The sequence below is a fragment of the Bufo gargarizans genome, chromosome 1, assembly GCF_014858855.1.
Source record: "Bufo gargarizans isolate SCDJY-AF-19 chromosome 1, ASM1485885v1, whole genome shotgun sequence".
Lineage (NCBI taxonomy): Eukaryota > Metazoa > Chordata > Amphibia > Anura > Bufonidae > Bufo > Bufo gargarizans.
The window spans coordinates 269,893,477-269,915,189 of NC_058080.1; the positions used below are offsets into that span (position 1 = coordinate 269,893,477).

At 42.9% G+C, this 21,713-nt stretch overlaps 1 protein-coding gene across 4 annotated transcripts in view; it reads right to left on the reverse strand.

The window, feature by feature from the left end:
• The window catches only part of SLC4A4 (solute carrier family 4 member 4), a 262,656-nt gene that overhangs the window by 50,915 nt on the left and 190,028 nt on the right, over nucleotides 1–21,713 (reverse strand). For all 4 annotated transcript variants that reach the window (XM_044303049.1, XM_044303032.1, XM_044303059.1 and 1 more), the window contains exon 8: nucleotides 9,867–10,024. In XM_044303049.1, coding sequence (XP_044158984.1) covers nucleotides 9,867–10,024 — 158 coding nt within the window. The remainder of the gene's footprint in view (nucleotides 1–9,866; nucleotides 10,025–21,713) is intronic.

Below are 21,713 nucleotides of genomic sequence, written 5' to 3' on the forward strand. Positions count from 1 at the left end.
GATGCGTAAATCACCAGAATACACCTCTATTGCGCATGGTGCTCACATGTAGGCTGTTTCTAAAAACAGGAAGCACAGCATAATAATAAGAGAGCTTACTTTAAACATTGGCACACAATGGGCACAATATATTGGGCACTGAAATGGCATATCTGTGTAAAAATTATAATGTTCACTTTGCACCATCTGCTGTGAATTGATTTTTGTAAAACACATGTGGGGTCAAAATGCTGACAAATGCTGTGGTTTCTAAAACGGGATCACTTCTTGGGGGTGTCTTATTTATATTTTACCTCAGAGCCTCTGCAGTCGTCAGCCAGTGCTGTATAAATCACCAATCTAGGCCTCAAATGCTCATGGTGTACCCATACAGCACTTGAGGACCAAATATGGGGTGTTGTCATATTCAGGAGAAAATGGGTAAAAAATGATGGGGTACATTACATCCTGGTACTAGTGATGAGCGGCAGGGGCAATATTCGAATTCACAATATTTTGCGAATATTTGGTAGAATATTCTTCATATATTCGCGAATTCGAGATTATTTTTTTGATCACGAAAAATCGGCAATGTAATATTCGCGTAATGCATGAGAAATATAGGCGTGGGTCACTATAGCTACATTTTTCAAGCTGCTAGAAGTTTCCTGATACTGGAAAAAATGGTTGGCATGGCAGAACATTACAATAGCTTTATATGCAGATAGATTGCTCCAATATATTCGAATATTTTGGCGCAATACGTATATATAAATTAACTAACAATCTAATGTAATGACACAGGAAAGCAGAGAGCACAGCAATAACACTGCTGTCTCGTTCAGATCTGCAAAATACTGCATACAAGGCCTGCTGAGGAGGTGCTTATATAGTAAGGGGTAGGCAACTTTCCTATTGGTTGCTAGGGATGTTGCTAAGCTCAGACAAAGACATTGCAGCCTCATTGGCCCACAAGCAAGAAGGGAAGTTACTGATGAAAAAAAAATCTAGAATATTCGAAATTCCGAATATATATCACTATATTTAAAATATTTGCGAATTCTCGAAGTGTCGATATTCTCGATTAATATTCGCTATTCGAATATTCGTGCCCAACACTACCCATTACCAAGTGTTTCCAAATTTTGTGAAATGCCTGTTTGGCCAAGATGCTCACTGCAACCCTTGAAAATTCCCTTGGGGGGTGTAGATTCCAAAATGGGGTCACTTCTTGGGGGCTTTCATTGTAGGGTACCTCAGGGTGTCTTCAAATGTGACATGGCACCTGAAAATGATTCTATTGAAATCTGCCCTTTCAAAAGGTATATGTGCTCCTCCCCTTCTGATCTCCTCTGTACGCCCATACAGAAGTTTATGACCACAGATAGGGTGTTTCTGTATTCAGGAGAAAATCAATAAAAAATTGTGGGGTGCATTTTCTCCTGCAACCCTTTGTGAAACTTAAAAATTTGGACCTAAAGCAACATTTTATTTAAAAAATATGTAATTTTTCATTTTCACAAGCTAGGTGTTTCCAAATTCTATGAAATGCCTGTTTGGCCAATATGCTCAAAACAACCCTTGAAAAAATTCTTAGGTGGTGTAGTTTCCAAAATGTGGTCACTTCTTGGGAGCTTCCACTGTAGGGGTACCTCAGGGTGTCTTCAATTGCCACATAGCACCTAAAAATTATTCCATTGAAATCTGCTCTCCAAAAACTATATGGTGTGCCCTCCCTTCTGAGTTTTGCTGTGTGCCCAGACAGCAGTTTATTATCACATATGAGGTGTTGCTGCATACAGGGCAAAATGGGTAAAATTTTTGTTTCTCCTGTTAACCGTTGTGAAAATGAAAACTTTAGGCCGAAAGTGATATTTTTTTCATTTTCAGGGCCAAGTGTTTCTAAACTCCATGAAAAGCCTGTTGTGCCAAAATGCTCAATGCACCCCTTAAAAAAGTTCCAAAGTGTGGTCACATTTTGGAGGCTTCAGCTGTAGGAGTACCTCAGGGTGTCTTCAAACGCAACATAGGACCCAAAAACTATTCCAGCAAAATCTGCCCTACGAAAACAATATGGTGCTATTTCTCTTTCAAGCCCTGCTGTGTACCCATACAGCAGCTTACGACCACAGATGGGGTGTTTCTGTAAACTGCCGAATCAGGGTAAAAAATATTGAGGTTTGTTTGGCTGTTAAACCTTGCTGGGTTGCAGGAAAAATTGATTAACATTGGAAATCTAAAAAAAATGGGAAATTTTGCAGTATTGCAGTTTCTAAAATGGTGTCATTTACTGTATGGGTTGTTTTCATTATGTAAGCCCCTCAAAGTCACTTCATAACTGAACTGGTTCTTTAAAAAGTGGGATTTGGAAATTCTAGAAAATTGCTTTGCAAAGTTATTAACACATAAAGTGACACATGTCAGATTTGAAAAATTGGTCTAGTATTTAAGGAGAAAAGTGGCTCATTACGAAGGGGTTAAGTGGATGCTGTGCAGGTAAACAGATCAAGGTAAACAATGGGGGATGCAATGTTCACATGAGAGAGGTAGCCCCTTCAAACAACTAATCACATTACAATAAATAGGCCATCAAAATGCTGGCCAGGAAAAAAAAAATGTTTTTGGCTACTTGGCAGCGCTTTCCCTTTCTGATATTGAGATCAGTCAATGCTCATTCATTGTCAATGGGGACAAAACTGAACTGAAGGGAACAGAGTGCACCAGAATGCATTCCATTCCATTTTATTGCGTTCCCATAAAACACAAAAGAGCACTGCAAGCCACGTTTTTTGAGTGTGCGTCCTGGGATGCGGAGCAAGACGGATCAGTCATGACTTATAATGTAAGTCAATGGAGACGGATCCGTTTTCTCTGACACAAAATGGTTTTAGAAATAGATCTGTCATGGCTATTTTACAAATAATACAACAGAATCCGTTCATAACAGATGCAGACAGATATATTATCATGACAGAAGCGTTTTTGCTGATCCATGACGGATCCACCAAAAACGCAGATATGGAAGTAGCCTTTGAAAGTTTTTTAAAGTCTGTCTTCAGAAAAAGCAGATTGGCATTGTAAAAGTTTCTTATTAACCATTTTGCTAGCTAAACACTATTTGAACTCTAGATAACTTGGTAAGAAAGTTAAATGTATATTTCCATCTACAGGATATGCCATAAACATCTGATTTGTGACAGTTCCACCTCTGGGATCAGTGCCTTTAGTAATTTAAGAATGAGGCCACATCTTTCAGCCAAAGTGAAGAGGTAGACACATATCTGTGGCCGTTTAAAATTACTTCAATTTTAGTTCAGATTTTTGGAGAACCCAGAGAAGTGAACAGTGAAAGCTGCACATGGGTGGCCATCTCTTCATTCACCCCAGAGGTGGGAGCCACACCTATGGCACATTTATGGCATATCCTGTGCATATGCCATAACTGTCCAAGTGGGACAACCACTTTTAAGTTAAAATGTGGTACAAAACAAAAAAAAAAAATACAGTAAAGAGACCAGTCTTTCCCTAATGCGATTAAAAACATATTTGTATAGCAAATATAGCAATATTTTAGTTTTTATACTTGTTATAGACCCAAAAGTCCTTTTAAGGCCTATATTGTGTGGCAGCAATATATATTTTTAGCGCAACCTGCACTAAATTGCTAAAACTTGTTAGAGACCCAAAAGTCCTTTTAAGGACTATAGTTGTATCTGGCAGCAATATATATTTTTTGCGCAACCTGCGCTAAATAGCCTGCAATTGTTTGGCCACTGCAGACAGCTACATTATCTGTGCTACATCTCTTGTCTAACATGTGCGCAGCCTGAAAATATCTGTGACATCCAGTGTAGTTTTTCCGTGGACGGTGTCCGCTGCAGACAGTTGTATTACCTGCGCTACATCTCCTGTATAACGTTTGCGTATCAGAAATATCAGTAACATTCAGTGTAATTTTTTTCGCCGCTGGTGACAGTGACATTATCTGCGCTACATCTCCTGTGTAATGTGTGCGCAGCCTAAAAATATCTGTGACATCCAGTGTAGTTTTTCCGTGGACGGTGTCCACTGCAGACAGTTGTATTACCTGCGCTACATCTCCTGTATAACGTTTGCGTATCAGAAATATCAGTAACATTCAGTGTAATTTTTTTCGCCGCTGGTGACAGTGACATTATCTGCGCTACATCTCCTGTGTAATGTGTGCGCAGCCTAAAAATATCTGTGATGTCCAGTGTACTTTTTCTGTAGATTGTGCCCGCTGCGGACAGTGACAATACCTGTGCTACATCTCCTGTATAACGTTTGCGTATCAGAAATATCAGTAACATTCAGTGTAATTTTTTTCGCCGCTGGTGACAGTGACATTATCTGCGCTACATCTCCTGTGTAATGTGTGCGCAGCCTAAAAATATCTGTGATGTCCAGTGTACTTTTTCTGTAGATTGTGCCCGCTGCGGACAGTTACATTACCTGCGCTACATCTTCTGTATAACGTTTGCGTAACCAAAATACCAGTAACATTCAGTGTAATTTTTTTTGCTGCTGGTGACAGCGACATTATCTGCGCTACATCTCCTGTGCAACGTGTGCGCAGCCTAAAAATATCTGTGACATCCAGTGTACTTTTTCTGTAGGCGGTAGTGACAGCGACATTACTTGCACTATACCTCCTGTTTAATGTGTGCGCTTTCTAAATATCAGTGACATTCATTCAGTGTAATTTTTTATTAGGCGGTGGTGACAGCGACATTACTTGCGCTATACCTCCTGTTTAACATGTGCGCATCCTAAAAATATATGTGAAATTCTGTGTACTTTACGCATACACTTACAAAACCTGCGCTACTGTACGTGTGACGTACAAGCATATATACCATTTAATATGCGCAAGGCGAGCAGTAAGGGACGGGGAAGAGGCCATTTTGCTGATGGTGCATGCAGAGGCCGTGGCCCTGGGCATGGTGAAACTGTGCCTGCTGACAGCGCACAAGAAACACACTTATCCACGATACCTAGCTTCAAGTCCCAGTTTTCAGGGTGGCACAGGACAGCACTCTTGAAGTCAGACCAGTGCGACCAGGTGGTCAGTTGGATTGCAGCAGATAATGCTTCCAGTCAGTTAAGCACCACCCTGTCTTCCACAAAGTCCAGTCTCAGTAGTCAAGAGTCTGTTCAACAGAATTCTCACCCTGAAACTCCTTCCACCCACCATGGAGAGTCTTGGCAAACAAGTGATCCCACACTCGGATATTCCGAGGAGCTGTTTTCATCACCATTCCTTAATTTGGGCCAATCCCACTTGAAGAGGAACATGAGATCTTGTGCCCTGATTGCCAAACTCTGGAACATCCACAGTCAGAAGAACTTGACAGTGGGGAATAGCAATTAGTGTTTCACGAGGTGGATGATGAGGATGAGACACAGTTGTCAATATCTGAGGTTGTTCTTAGGTCAACAAGTCAGGAGGATGACCAGAGTGAGGAAGTGGAAGAGGAGGTGTCGGACAATGAAGTCACTGACCCAACCTGGGAAGGTGGCAAACCGAGCGAGGACAGCAGTACAGAGGTAGAAGGATCCACAGCACTGCAACAGGCTGGAAGAGGCAGTGGGGTGGCAAAAGGTAGAAGGCCACACCAAACAGGCCTGCAACTGTTTCCCGAAGCACCCCCTTGTGGCAATCTCCCTTGCCAAGGGGTAGGTGTTCCGCAGTCTGGTGGTTTTTTGAGGAAAGTGCGGACGATAAAAGAATTTTCATTTGCAACCTGTGCACTACCAAAATGAGCAGGGGCGTGAACACTTGCAACCTCACCACCACCAGCATGATCCGCCACATGGCATTAAAGCACCCTAGTAGGTGGGCCGAACTACTGGGTCCACAGCCAGTGTCTGCGGGTCACACCACTGCCTTCCCTTCCTGTGTGTTACGTGTTGGACAATCCCCTGTCCAAGAAGCAGGCCCCCTCCCGCCATGCACCAGGACCTTCGCAAGCACCATCAGATAGCACTCCTGTGTCCCAGTGCAGAGTACAGATGTCTATACCCCAGGCCTTTGAACGAAAGCGCAAATACCCAGTCACCCACCCACAGACAATAGCACTAAATGCGCACCTTTCCAAATTGCTGGCCCTGAAAATGTTGCCATTTAGGCTTGTGGACACTGAGGCTTTCCACAGTCTGATGTCCCCAGCTGTCAATATTTTTCACGGTGTGCAGTCCCAGCCTTTCACCAGCATGTGTCCTGTAACATCACCAGTGCCCTGACCAACGCAGTTATTGGGAAGGTCCAATTAACGACTGACACGTGGACAAGTGCTTTTGGCCAAGGACGTTACATTTCCTTGACGGCACACTGGGTGAATGTTATGGAGGCCGGGAGCCAGTCGTACCCTGGGATGGCACAGGTGCTACTGACGCCAAGGATTTCGGGCTCCTCCTCCATCAGGGTTTCTGCCACCACCTACGTTAGTGGCTGCAACCCCCCCCCCCCCCTTTCTCCTTCTCCGCCTCCTCCTCCCCTTCCACCTCTGAATTATCATCTTGCAGCACCAGTCAGACATCAGTCTCTAGCTGGAAGCAGTGTAGCACTGCAGTCGGGAAGCGGCAACAGGCCTTGCTTAAACTGATCTGCTTAGGTGACAAACAGCACATCGCTGCAGAGCTGTGGCATGGGATAAGGGACCAGACTGAGCTGTGGCTCTCGCCACTCAACCTACAACCAGGCATGGTTGTGTCTGATAATGGCCGTAACTTGGTGGCGGCTTTGGAGCTCGGCAAGCTCACACACATACCATGCCTAGCCCACGTGTTTAACCTAGTGGTTCCACGGTTTCTCAAAACCTACCCCAATTTGCCTGAGCTACTGGTTAAGGTGCGCCGTGTGTGTGCCCATTTCTGCAGGTCATCTACAGCTTCTGCCGGTCTGGCAACGCTGTAGCAGCCCTTGCAAATGCCAACTTACCGACTGTTGTGCGACGTTCCACATTTTGGCCAAACTTTGCGAGCAGCAGGGGGCAGTAGTGGAATACCAGCTGCAACATGGTTGTTGCCTTTCCAGTCAGCTTCCGCTCTTCACAAGCGACGAGTGGGCATTGATGTCTGACCTCTGTGAGGTTTTAGGCAACTTTGAGGAATCAACACAGATGGTGAGCGGCAATAACGCTATTATCAGCGTATCCATTCCACTTCTGTGTCTACTCAAACACTCGCTGGTCACAATTAAGCCGGACGCTTTGCATGTGGAAAAGGTGGAAACGGGGGGAAGAAAGTACACAGGGTGATAGCCAGAGCACCCTTAGTTTGTCTTCTTAGCACAAATTGAATGATGATAATGAGGAGGAGGAGCAGGAGACGATTGCCTCCGCTATAGAGGGTAGTACCCATGGAAGTTGTATTCCATCTGTTCAGCATGGGTGGATAGAAGAGGAGGAAGAGGATGAGGAGATTGAGAGTCATCCTCCTGATGAGGACATGTCTGTCTGTTGGGACTATGGCACACATGACTGACTTTATGTTAGGCTGCCTTTCCTGTGACCCTTGCGTTGTACGCATTTTGGCCAACACCGATTACTGGTTGTTCACACTTCTCGACCCCCGCTACAAAGAGAACCTCTTATCTCTCATTCCTATGGTGGAGAGGATGAGCAAAATGGTGCAATACCAGAAGGTCCTTGTTGAAAAAATGCTCATAACATTTTCAGCTAACAATGCTGGCTGCAGAGTACGTAGTTCGTTGACCAACCGAGGAGGGGACACACAGCAGTTCCAACAAAGGCAGCGCAACACTGTCCAAAGCCTGGGACAGTTTTACGACACCCTGCCAGCACCCTTAACCTGATGCGCGGCCTAGTGTCACAAGGAGGGAAACATTTTGGAAGATGGTGAAGGAGTATGTAGCAGACTATGTCAGCGTCCTTAGTGATCCCTGTGTGCCTTACAACTATTGTGTGTACAAGCTGGACACGTGTTATGAACTGGCGCTCTACACCTTGGAGGTGCTGGCCTGCCCCGCCACCAGCGTTTATTTAGTGCTGCTAGGGGCATAATAACTGATAAGCGCATCCACCTGTCAACTGAAAATGCTGACCGGTTGACTCTTATAAAAATGAACAAGGCCTGGATTGCCCCTGACTTTTCTACTCCACCAGAGGAAAGCGGATGAACATAAAGGCACTCTAAATGTGGCTTTTATAGTGTATTCAATACACTTTATTCCCCTGCACCCCTTCCACCACTATAAAGGGTATATGTTCAATCTCCCTTTTCTCGTCCTCCTCCTCCTCCATCATATCAACATGCCTATTAGGCTGTCCGTGCTCCTAATGTTTTATAAGGGTCAGCTTAGCAGCGGGCCCTCACCCATAATGTTTTAGAGGGTCACCAGCAGGCCCTTGCTCCTAATGTTTTTGAGGGTCACCAGCAGGCGATCAATCACAATTTTTCAAGGGTGTGTATAATGCCCTCCTTTATGTGTAATTAAGGGTGTATTGGAGTACTGGTTCCTTGTAATTTTTGGCAGCCCTTTCACTTAGTTCATAGGCTTTTTGAGTGTAGGAGTCCCACTACCTGAACAATTGTATAACAATGTGAATGAGGCCCTCCTTTATGTGAAATACAGGTTGTATGGTAGTGTCTCTTCCTTGTAATATTTGGCACCACTTGCATTTTATATACAAGTAAATATACAGGAAAGAATGTTTCCTAACAATTTTTCCTCTAAAATCGATTTTATCTTCTGTTTGGTGCGCATTATTGTCAGTCTGTAAAAGTGGCGTACTACTCTGACAACATCGCTCCCAGCAGTGACCTGGGAGTCCAAGATGCATCTAGACATCCTCCCCATGCTGTTCCCCAAACAATTCAGTGGTGTTTCTATCAATTTCTGACCTTTTCCTATGAACCAGGCACCCTCCCCTCTTCAAAGCAGGGGGTGCCTGGTTTAATGCTCAGGTTCTCACATTGACTTCCATTGTGCTCGGGTGCTTGGTAGAGCACCTGAGCATCCCGAGGTGTTCTACTCGAGCACCCGAGCACCTTGGTGCTCGACCAACACTACTCAATATGATATTGAGCAGTGTGCACCATAGCTTTTAGTTGGTATTTACAACAGCAGATGAGAGCTTGTTCAGTTTTCACAAATGGCTGCTTGCAGAATTCTGAGACTTTCTGCTAAACATACTGCTCTCCAGAGATTTTTACATCAGATTTTCAACATATTTAGATAATGTAAATGGCTTCACATTTCACAAATATAAATTAGAACGAACTGTTAACTCACAGATAAAACTTGGTGCCAAAGATAATAAATACATAATGGATTTTTGAAAACAAAAATATAAAATGTGCAAGGTTTTTCCATTAATATTATGCATGAAAGTATTTCTATTTTATTGTTTATACTATAATGTAGCTGTCAAAGTCAAATCTATACAACATCTTGTCTGAGAATTACCTGGGAAGAGTGAAACTTAAAGGGAATCTGTCACCACGATCTTGAACTATTATTTACTGTAATACATGAGCGGTACTGAATACAAGAAATACATATCGCCATTTTTTATTTCCCTACTGCCCCCCATTCCTCCGCTGTTTAAGCTTCGATCTGGACTCCTTGTTTGCTTATGTTTTAGAGCAAATAATACTCCAAAATTGTAGCGACAGATTCCCTTTGAAAATTTTCAGGAGAAATTTCCAAAGCAAAATTTTTGTACCCTTAAAATGCCTTCCTATAATCAAAACTTATCCATCCACAGGATAGATAATAATTTTCTGCCTGCATGGGGATCCACTACAAGGACCTCTCCAATAACAAGAATGAGGGTCCCGATGGAGCCAACTGTGATACTGAATAGACTCCACAGGACAGAAAATTGAATGTATTATGGTACCTTGTGGGCACAGGAACCTCTGTGAGGGCTCCAAACATGACTGCATCCTTTAGTCGGACAAATGCAATGAATGGATTCTCCAAGAAGTCAACTTCTCCAACAAGGACATTGGAGGCTTCAGCATCTCTTGGCAGCTTCTTCATGAATTTGTTCTTTAGCTAGGAGAAAAAGAGATATAATATGAGTTAGTTGCATGCATATATTTTAAACATTTTGAGATCATCATTGAGTTTTTTATTTGTACAGTAGCACAACTGCAGCTGGTGGCACATAATTAAAATTGGTTGTAAATAAATCAGCAAGCCTCTAAACATGCATGAGTACATGCAGGTGTAAATACATAAACACCCTATATACATAGTAATAACTATGATCCCGACTATGATATTATCTATAAATGCAGGAAATATATATATTAAAAAAAAACACAATGTGAAATGTCAGTACAAGTGATCACACATACCACAAGAGTGACACGTGCTTGAAGTCAACTGCACAAAAAATATCAAACACAATGCAAAAGTAATCATGGAATCAAATCACATATTTATTGCATAATTAATCGTATTAAGGCCTCTTGCAGACGAGCGTGTGCCGATTATGTCCGGATGCGTTGCAGATGCGTTCAGTGAAAACTGTGCGATTTCGTAAAATAAAGTCATTCAGTTTTGTCTGCGATCGCGTTCAGCTTTTATCGTGCAGGTTATACTGCGTTTTGCATATGCGTGATAGAAAACTGAATGTTTACAAACAACATCTCTTAGCAACCATCCGTGAAAATCACATCGCATCTGCACTTGCTTGTGGATGCAATGCGATTTTCACGCAGGCCCCATTCACTTCTATGGGGCCATCGTTGCGTGAAAATTGCAGAATATAGAACATGCTGCGATTTTCACGCAACGCATAAGTGATGCGTAAATATCACAGCTCATGTACACAGACCCATTGAAATGAATGGGTCTGGATTCCGTGCGGACGCATTGCATTTGCATCGCGTATTGCACCCGCGCAGAATACTCGCTCATGTGAAAGGGGCCTAAATGTGTAATACAGAAATAAGTAAAAGAAAATGCACTTTGATACTGGGGTCTGGTAAGGTGGGACCCTGTATATGGACAATAATAGATTGCATGTGCCTAATTAAATACAAAGGCATAAAATACGGTAATAGTATAGCACTAAGAAAATATATACTGTATGAGGCATAGGTTCAAAATGATTGCAAAAGTATGCCTTCTTAACAGGACACCCAGAAGCCCCATTGCAAGTTTTCCTTACATGCTTCTTCTGGGGTAGAAGAGGAAGTATGTGTTGGGACTCCTGAGTGCCCTGTTGCTATCATTTTAACCTATGCCTCATATACACACTGTATACATTTTGTGATACAGGATTTGGCTAGATTTATGTTATATATGCTATATGTTATTGTCAACAATAAAAAAGTCAGTCCTGTATCCTCACACAGACAAATTGCTTGTGCTGCTGCTGGTTCCGGAGTAGTGTGGTAGGTGTATCACACTGGAAATGCAGGTAATGAGAGTTTTTGGAACCGCGCTGCTCTGGTCCAGAGCAGCGCGGTTCCAAAAACTCTCATATATGTTATTGTCCACTGTTAGACATTGCTGACCGTTTAATATAGTAAGTGGAACCACTTTACTAGACCCCAGTGTTGTAGCTGTGCATTTGCTTTAATGTATTTTGTACTGTATGTTTTATTCATAAAAATGTTATTTGATACTATGATTATTTGTTCATTTTATTAATATGTTTACTCAAGGATCTAAAGTTTTTATTCACAACACAGGCCTATTTGTGTATATTCATTTTCAGTATTACGGTTGGATTGAAGTCTACCCTTTAAAAAGAAGTCTTAGAAATTATTTATGTTACGACAGAAAAGACAAACTATATTATCACAATTATTTAAACAGAAAAAGATAGGCAGTAACTGTTGAACCTACATGAGGCACCTCTACCGAAATGATCTAAACCACTTAAAGATTGTCCAGAATATTCTCATAATGCTTCCACTGATATATAGATGAGTTTTTATGTTTTGAATAAGGCAACTTTTAAAATAAAACAATTGAAAAAGATATGCTGAAGAATCCTGATATACTTCTGCATTGTAGACTCTGGCAAGAGTACAATCCGTAGTTGGATATTGTCAAGGAGTATACATGTGAACTATAACTCAGTGGGTTAGACACTGAACAATCTATGAGTTTCTCCTCTGAAAAATCATATTTAGAGCTTGGTAAAGGAGACAAAATCATGTCACAAGTAATTGTACCACCAACAAAATGATTTTGAGGGGCCCACCATTAATCTATATAGAACCTGTGCAAGTTCCCTTTCAATGGTCTATAATCTTTGTTATTATCACACAGGACATATCATCAGTAAGGTCTAAGGGCAGCCATACCTATTCAATAGCTGTTAGCCAAATGATTGTTCAGCTGACAGCTACAGTATCTCTTCCAGCTACCTCCCAGCTCCCCCACATATGTACAGTACAGACCAAAAGTTTGGACACACCTTCTCATTCAAAGAGTTTTCTTTATTTTCATGACTATGAAAACTGTAGATTCACACTGAAGGCATCAAAACTATGAATTAACACATGTGGAATTATATACATAACAAAAAAGTGTGAAACAACTGAAAATATGTCATATTCTAGGTTCTTCAAAGTAGCCACCTTTTGCTTTGATTACTGCTTTGCACACTCTTGGCATTCTCTTGATGAGCTTCAAGAGGTAGTCACCTGAAATGGTTTTCACTTCATAGGTGTGCCCTGTCAGGTTTAATAAGTGGGATTTCTTGCCTTATAAATGGGGTTGGGACCATCAGTTGCGTTGTGGAAAAGTCAGGTGGATACACAGCTGATAGTCCTACTGAACAGACTGTTAGAATTTGTATTATGGCAAGAAAAAATAAGCTAAGTAAAGAAAAACGAGTGGCCATCATCACTTTAAGAAATGAAGGTCAGTCAGTCCGAAAAATTGGGAAAACTTTAAAAGTGTCCCCAAGTGCAGTCACAAAAACCATCAAGCGCTACAAAGAAACTGGCTCACATGCGGACCGCCCCCAGAAAGGAAGACCAAGAGTCACCTCTGCTGCGGAGGATAAGTTCATTTGCGTCACCAGCCTCAGAAATCACAGGTTAACAGCAGCTCAGATTAGAGACTAGGTCAATGCCACACAGAGTTCTAGCAGCAGACACATCTCTAGAACAACTGTTAAGAGAAGACTGTGTGAATCAAGCCTTCATGGTAGAATATCTGCCAGGAAACCACTGCTAAGGACAGGCAACAAGCAGGAGACTTGTTTGGGCTAAAGAACACAAGGAATGTACATTAGACCAGTGGAAATCTGTGGTTTGGTCTGATGGGTCAAAATTTGAGATCTTTGGTTCCAACCACCATGTCTTTGTGCGACGCAGAAAAGGTGAACGGATGGACTCTACATGCCTGGTTCCCACCGTGAAGCATGGAGGAGGAGGTCTGATGGTGTGGGGGTGCTTTGCTGGTGACACTGTTGGGGATTTTTTCAAAATTGAAGGCATACTGAACCAGCATGGCTACCACAGCATCTTGCAGCGGCATGCTATTCCATCTGGTTTGCGTTTAGTTGGACCATCATTTATTTTTCAACAGGACAATGACCCCAAACAAACCTCCAGGCTGTGTGAGGGCTATTTGACCATGAAGGAGAGTGATGGGGTGCTGCGCCAGATGACCTGGCCTCCACAGTCACCGGACCTGAACCCAATCGAGATGGTTTGGGGTGAGCTGGACCGCAGAGTGAAGGCAAAAGGGCCAACAAGTGCTAAGCATCTCTGGGAACTCCTTTAAGACTGTTGGAAGACCATGTCAGGTGACTACCTCTTGAAGCTCATCAAGAGAATGCCAAGAGTGTGCAAGGCAGTAATCAAAGCAAAAGGTGGCTACTTTGAAGAACCTAGAATATGACATATTTTCTGTTGTTTCACACTTTTTTGTTATGTATATAATTCCAGATGTGTTAATTCATAGTTATGATGGCTTCAGTGTGAATCTACAATTTTCATAGTCATTAAATAAAGAAAACTCTTTGAAAGAGAAGGTGTGTCCAAACTTTTGGTCTGTACTGTACATGTTTGGCCAGGCAAAACGTGTATGTGTACTCAGTGGGGAGAGGAGAGAGAGCCACGGCCAAACACTTCTGGTGTCGGCTTTTTTCCAGGGAATACAAAAGGATAGGGCACAAAAATTGACTTTGCTGATCCTTCTTTCCCCCATCATCTGTCGGGGGAGAGTCAGGAGCTTCCTACCCATATTAGACATATTGATACAGATAAGGGCTCTTTCACATCTGCATTCTTTTCTTCCGGCATAGAGTTCCGTCGTCGGGGCTCTATGCCGGAAGAATCCTGATCAGGATTATCCTAATGCATTCTGAATGGAGAGAAATCCGTTCAGGATGCATCAGGATGTCTTCCGTTCCGGAACGGAACGTTTTTTTGGCCGCAGCAAATAGCACAGCATGCTGCGCTTTTTGCTCCGGCCAAAACTCCGGAACACTTGCCGCAAGGCCGGATCCGGAATGAATGCCCATTGAAAGGCATTGATCCGGATCCGGCCTTAAGCTAAACGTCGTTTCGGCGCATTGCCGGATGCGACGTTTAGCTTTTTCTCAATGGTTACCATGGCTGCCGGGACGCTAAAGTCCTGGCAGCCATGGTAAAGTGTAGTGGGGAGCGGGGAGCAGCATACTTACCATCCGTGCGGCTCCCGGGGCGCTCCAGAGTGACGTCAGGGCGCCCCAAGCGCATGGATGACGTGATCGCATGGATCACATGATCCATGCGCATGGGGCGCTCTGACGTCACTCTGGAGCGCCCCGGGAGCCGCACGGACGGTAAGTATACTGCTCCCCCGCTCCCCGCTCCTACTATGGCAACCAGGACTTTAATAGCGTCCTGGGTGCCATAGTAACACTGAAAGCATTTTGTCTTCAAATGCTTTCAGTACACTTGCGTTTTTCCAGATCCGGCGTGTAATTCCGGCAAGTGGAGTACACGCCGGATCCGGACAATGCAAGTGTGAAAGTGGCCTAAAATAAAATCCACTATTCAAGTAAAAAAAAAGTAAAGCACATTGACTCACTACAGGCAATCTGTAGGACAAAGCTCAAGATACCTGCAGACACAACCTCCGCGGCCGGGTTCGCTTCTAGTATGTCAGGATTGATGGCAGCCAGTACAGCATGCTTCTGATCAAGATGTACATTTTATCTACATTGTTCCTGACTAACACATCATTTCACATTGAATTTAAGAACATACTGCAAAGTATGTACAGTAAACACCAGATACCCAACATATAAACATTATACAAAGAGTAACACTGGTGGAAATCATCTACAAATGAGACAAGTACAGATATTGGCAATATCTGGGTTAGAGATGAGTGAATTTCATGTTAATAAATTTGTTCATGCTTCATTTGGTGGTAAAAGCAGAATTGCGTTATGGATCCCGTTACCACGGACCATAACGCAATTCTATGACTGAATGCATAACAGAATGCCTTTAGAGGCATTCCGTTATTCACTCCGTCATAATAGAAATCTATGGCCTGCATAACGGATCCGTCCCGTTTCCGTTATGCAGGAGAGGATTCCCCTGCATAACGGAAACGGGACGGATCAGTTTTGCAGTCCATAGACTTCTATTATGACGGAATGAATAACGGAATGCCTCTAAAGGCATTCTGTTATGCATTCAGTCATAGAATTGCGTTATGGTCCGTGGTAACGGAATCCATAATGTAATTCACCTTTTACCACCAAATGAAGCGTGAACGAATTTCAAAATATGAAATTCACTTATCTCTAATCTGGGTATTTATAGCGTAATTCCTCAACTACAATATAAATGATGATTAATGTAGAAAGCAATGTACACACTAATGTTTAAGGTCAGGAAGTGCATCTATTCATCAGAAACCGCTTCCTTTTCTATGGGAGGAGTATGGTATTACTGCTCATTCAAACTCAAGTGAATGGGGTTAATCTGTAATACCATATAGCCCATAGACTACAGCATCACTGTTCCTGTTAAAAATAAAAAAAGCCTTTGTCCTAATCTCATATAACCCCTTTTATATGTGATCACATCCAGTGCTCTCTAAATTTTATTTATAGGGTTTTGGTGAAACTCTTTAAAGGGCTTCTGTCTCCCCACTAAACTCATATTTTTTTTGATGTACTTATAATTCCTATTCTGCGATATTGCCATACATTGTGTTATTAATAATTTTTGTTCAGTAGATTTAGCAAAAAACATACTTTAAAGATATGCTAATTACCTGTCTACCAGCAAGTAGGGCGTCTACTTGCTGGTAGCAGCCGCAGAAAACCGCCCCCTCCTTCTGTTGATTGACAGGGCCAGCCGCAATCTCCTCCTCCGGCCCTGTCAGCATTTCAAAAATCGCGCGCCTGCGTTGATTTGGCGCAGGCGCTCTGAGATAAGGAGGCTCGCCTCCTCAGCACTCCCTCAGTGCTCCTGCGCCGATGACGTCTTCTCTTTTGGTGAGCCTCCTTATCTTAGAGCGCCTGCGCCGAATCAACACAGGTGCGCGATTTTTGAAATGCTGACAGGGCCGGCCGGAGGAGGAGATCGCGGCTGGCCCTGTCAATCAACAGAAGGAGGGGGGGGGGTTTCTGCGGCTGCTACCAGCAAGTAGACGCCCTACTTGCTGGTAGACAGGTAATTAGCATATCTTAAAAGTACGTTTTTTGCTAAATCTACTGAACAAAAATTATTAATAACATAATGTATGGCAATATCGCAGGATAGGGATTATAAGTACACAAAAACAAAAATATGAGTTTAGTGGGGAGACAGAAGCCCTTAACCTATAGTATATCGTTCACTCTACCAATAGTTATCATGCAGTGCCAGACATGCAAATTCTCTCACCTGTTTCTGCTTCATAAGCTGAAATTTGTGGGCCTATAAAATGTCACAATTTAGCTAACCGTACATTACATTAAAATGTGAATTCCAATAAAAAACTAAAGCAAATCATTTTAGAAAGAGATCAGTAGGCCGTCAATAGATGAGCATAAATAAAACACACCGACTCCCTATTAAAGTTGTGGGAAGACGCAATGGAGAAACACCGAAGGATAGAAATTCAAAGGGAGCTTGTCAGCTCTCCTCCGGATACTGTATTTCTTTTGTTAGTTTTTTCTTATGTTTTAGTAAATACTAACTTTGGAGCACTTTTTATTAGAACCCTACAATTTGCTGCTATGAAATGCTCCTTGAAATGTATGCTTAAAAGGGTTTTCTGACATTTTGCTTATCCTCTGGATAGGTCATCAATATCTGATTGGTAGGCGTCTGACACCTGCCGATCAGCTGTTTAAGAAGGCACTGGCTCTCCTGTAAGCACCGTGGCATTCTCTGTGCTCACCAAGCACAGCACCGTATATTTTACAGTACCTTTGGATGGTATCGCACTCAGCCTCATTCACTTCAATAGGGCTGAGCTGTGCCTAGGCCTTGTGACTGTTGAATGAGTCATTACTGGCCTAGGAAAAGCTGAGCAGAGGCAGAAGCGCTACCGTGAGTGCCTCTGCCTTCTCAAACAGCTGATCAACATTGGTCCTGGGTTTCAGACTCCCATCTATCAGATACTGATGACCTATACTGATGTTGAAAGCGAGACATTTTACAATCGCATGAAAAAAAAACCTCATTTAGAACTTGAAGGCAGCAAAGCTTCTCAAAAAAGTTGGGACAGAACCTACAAAAGGCTAAAAAAAATAAGTGGCACTAATAAAAAACAACTGTAGGAAAAATGTATTACTAAGTCACATGACTGGGTATAAAGAGAGCATGTTAGAGAGGTACCGTAGTCTCTCAGAAGCAAAGATGAGCACAGATTCATCAATCTGAAAACAATCTTTATCTAAAAATTGCAGAACCATTTCCCCCAAAAATTTTCCTCAATGCAAAATAACAAAGAGTTTGAACGTACCACCATCTACAGTACATAATTTCATTAAAATATTGAGAGAATATGGAAAAATCTATGTGTGCAAGGGATAAGGCAGAATGTCAATACTGTATGTTTATGGTCTACAGGCCCTCAGGCAGCACTGCATTAAAAACAGGCAAGATTCAGTTCTGGAAATCACTGCACGGGCTCAGGAACACTTCCAGAAATCACTGTCTGTGGACACAGTCTGCCGTGCAGTCCACAAATGCAAGTTAAAGCTGTATCATGCAAAGAAGAAGCCATATGTCAACATGATCAGAAACACGGCTGTCTCTTCTGGGCCAAAGCTCATTTAAAATAGACTGAGGTAAAATGGAAAACTGTTCTGCGGTCAGATGAATCAAAATTTGATTTTATTTTTTTAAACTACAGACACAATGTTCTGCAGACTCAAGAGGAGAGGAACCATCCAGCTTGTTATCAGTGCACAGTTCAAAAGACTGCATCTCTGATGGTATGGGGTTTCATTAGTGCCTATGGCATGGACAGCTTACACAACTGGAAAGACACTATAAATGCTGAACAGTATATAGCAGTTTTGGAAGAACATACACTCCCACCCAGACAACTTCTCTTTTAGGGAAGACCTTGCATATTTGAGCAATGCTAAACCACATACTGCATCCATCACAACAGCATGGCTGTCACGACCCTTGGTCATGGTCGTGACTCCTTGGGAGCCGCATGCGGTTGCCCGTGGTTTGGTGTTGTCAACCGCAGCTGGGGACACTTAGTTGTTTGCCTCAGGTGCGGTTGCCGCGGACAATAGGCATGCGTGCGGTTGCCCTTGGCAACGTGTTTTATGTGCACTCCCTTTGTCGTTTTGTGGTGCACGAGATTATGTGTTGTATGCACGTAGACACCTCCCTTCACCTGTGGTTGTCCGCGGCAACGTCTGTTGTTGTATGCATGTGGTGGCAGGGTTTCGGCCTGCGGGCTGTCCCCCAGAACATGGTGGCCACGCATGCCGTTGCTGGCGGTAACAGGTGAGTGGGTTGGTGTGGGTTATGTATTATGTGCACTTCCCCTTATATGTGTGTTTTCCCTTCTGTGTGCTGGAAGGGTTAACTTCCTTCCCAGTGTGTGTGATGTCACTGGGTGTGGTTGACTGGTGGGTGGGGCCTTTTGGCCTATATAGCCTGAGTCTCTTGCAGGCTTCAGTAGGTTGCTCTCAGCCATGCTGGCTGGAGCAGCCTCCTGTCTCCTCCATCTGCCTGGTGAGGACCATCCTTCTGGTCATAAAACCTTTGTCAGTAAATTCTTATGTTTCATGGTGTTCCAGGTGTGTGTGGGGTTTTATGTTGGTGCGGCTTGTGGTCCTGGGTTCCTGTGGGATGTCTGGTGTGTGCTGTGTTCGTTGGTGTCTGAACTGCAGCACCTGCACATGGGATCCAGGGTTTGTTGTCTGTGGCAGGTGAGTGATGTGTTGGTCCCATTTGCCTGTCACTGCCATAAGTCTGTTGTTGTATTCCCCTGTGTTGCTTGGCCGTTGAGACTCCTGCTCCCCCGTGTCTAGGAGGAGCAGGTCGTCTCACTCTGTCCCCTAGTACAGGGCCGACTTGAGGGCTCGTAGGGACTTTAAGGTTCCGGCGTATGAGTCCTCCTACCACCAAGGTCGGCTCATACAGATAGGAGACAGGGTCAGCGTTAGGGACGCAATAGGAGGTGACCTGCTCCCTAACTCTGTGGTCCCGGCCAAGGGGTAACCCTACCATCTCCTGGCACCGCACGGCTGGCGGTTTCCCCCACCACCAGCCGTGACAATGGCTTTACAGAAGAAAAGTCCGGGTGCTGAACTGGCTGAATGCAGACTATGACCTTTCTCAAATAGAAAGCATTTGGAGCATCATTAAATGAAAAATTTAGCAGGAATGGGACAACATTCCTCTCCCAATACTCCAGCAATTGTTCACCTCACTTCCCTGACACTTACTGACTGTAGTTAATGGTAAAAAGCCCTTGTCCTGAGATTTTTGAGATGTGTCGCTGCCATCATGTACTATAAAATGGTAAAATGTCTCACTTTCAACATCTGATATGTGTTCTATGATCTACTGTGAATAAAACATGGGTCTATGAGATTTGCAAATCATTGCATTCAGTTTTTTTTTTAATATTTATTATACATTTTACTCAGTATGTCAACTTTTTTGGAAGTGGGGTTGTACTAAAACAGGCATGTAAGAAGAGCTAACAGACCTCGATAAAGTGAGAATACAGTATATTTGAGAGGTGGAATTAAACTGTATAATTCTCAGGTCGATTATTGGGGTACTAAAGTTACTACGAATGTTCACTCCAATAATAGGCCTGTGCAAATGTGCTGCCGATCTTTCATGCAACGCATTAAATCATGGCTTAAGGGGCAGCAGATTGTCCTGTGTAAACAGCGATCTGCTAACCAGAAACCATGAATTTGAATGAGGACGAGCGAATAATAATTCCTCTATTAGGAAAGAATTGCCAAATGGGTGATACTAGTTGGGGATGTGGGGTGTCCCTGTACAGTCTTATACCATCAATCAGTGCTGCCAAAGCAGAGACACACCTCTAACTGGTAACACTCATTTAGTAATTCTTTCAGAAACTTTTGGTATGAATAACAGAGAAACTCCACAATTCCATGGCGAATGCAAGCAGGTACTAAAACAGACAGGTTCTCTTTAAAAGTGGTTGTCCTATTATTGTCTATTGGTACATATGGACATCATAGAGAAGATCCAACGCTTGAGGCTTGAGTATAGAGAGCCACTAAAAAGCAGTGGTTTCTCTCTGGAGGATACAAGCTATCTATGTATTACATCTGAATAGCAGCCATGTAACAATAAACCCTATATATTTCACCTGCAGTGGAATATCTGTCTGGTCATATCAGCTATATGGAAGGGAGTCCCCAAAGTGGCAGATTTCCTATTAAAGGGGTCGTCTTTGATGAGACAACTCCTTATAGTTGGGCAACTAAAGGAAAGTAAAAACTTGCCAAGATGGAACACTGTACAAAAGATTCTCTACATTTTCCTACTGGTAATACACAGTTCACTGAAAGAAAACCAGGTCAGAGACTGAATATTCCTTTTCTTGATGTCTTATGTAACTGCAGGATGGTTGTAGACTATTATAACACATCCCTTATAATTCTCGTCCACAGACAGGAATTTATGTTGTCCACACTGAGGGAGTGATATGATAATATTGTCTCTTATAGGGGGGTGGTCCAAGATTTTGATATTGATGGCCTAGCCTCAAATTAGGTCATCAACATGTGATTGGTGAGTGTCCAGCTCCTGACACCCCTGATGATCAGCTGTTTAAAGAGGCTGCGGTGCTCCAGTGACATCACATACATTGGTCATGGCTCAGCTCAAGTGACTGTGTCTAAGCTGCAGTATACTACACTATACTATGTACAGCACTGTGCTTGGTAAGCTGTGAACAGGTCACAGCACTCACTGGAGCACCGTGGCCTCTTCAAATATATGATTGGCAGGGGTGCCGGAAGTTGGACCCCCAACGATCAGATATTGATGACCTATCCTGAGGATAAGCAATCAATATCAAATTCCTGGAAAACACCTTTAAATAAATATCTTATTATGTGAGCTCTCAATTTCCCTTTGTCCAGTTCAAAATTTTGTTCCCAAAACATTTTGTGTGACAAATACTTTAACAGAGGACATCTGTCATTGGACTGTTATTATACAGTATATGGAACCACAGTGTAAGTTCATAAAGTCTTACTAAAATGAACGTAAACTACTTAAAAGATTCCGGAGTTGTGATTAATTCATCC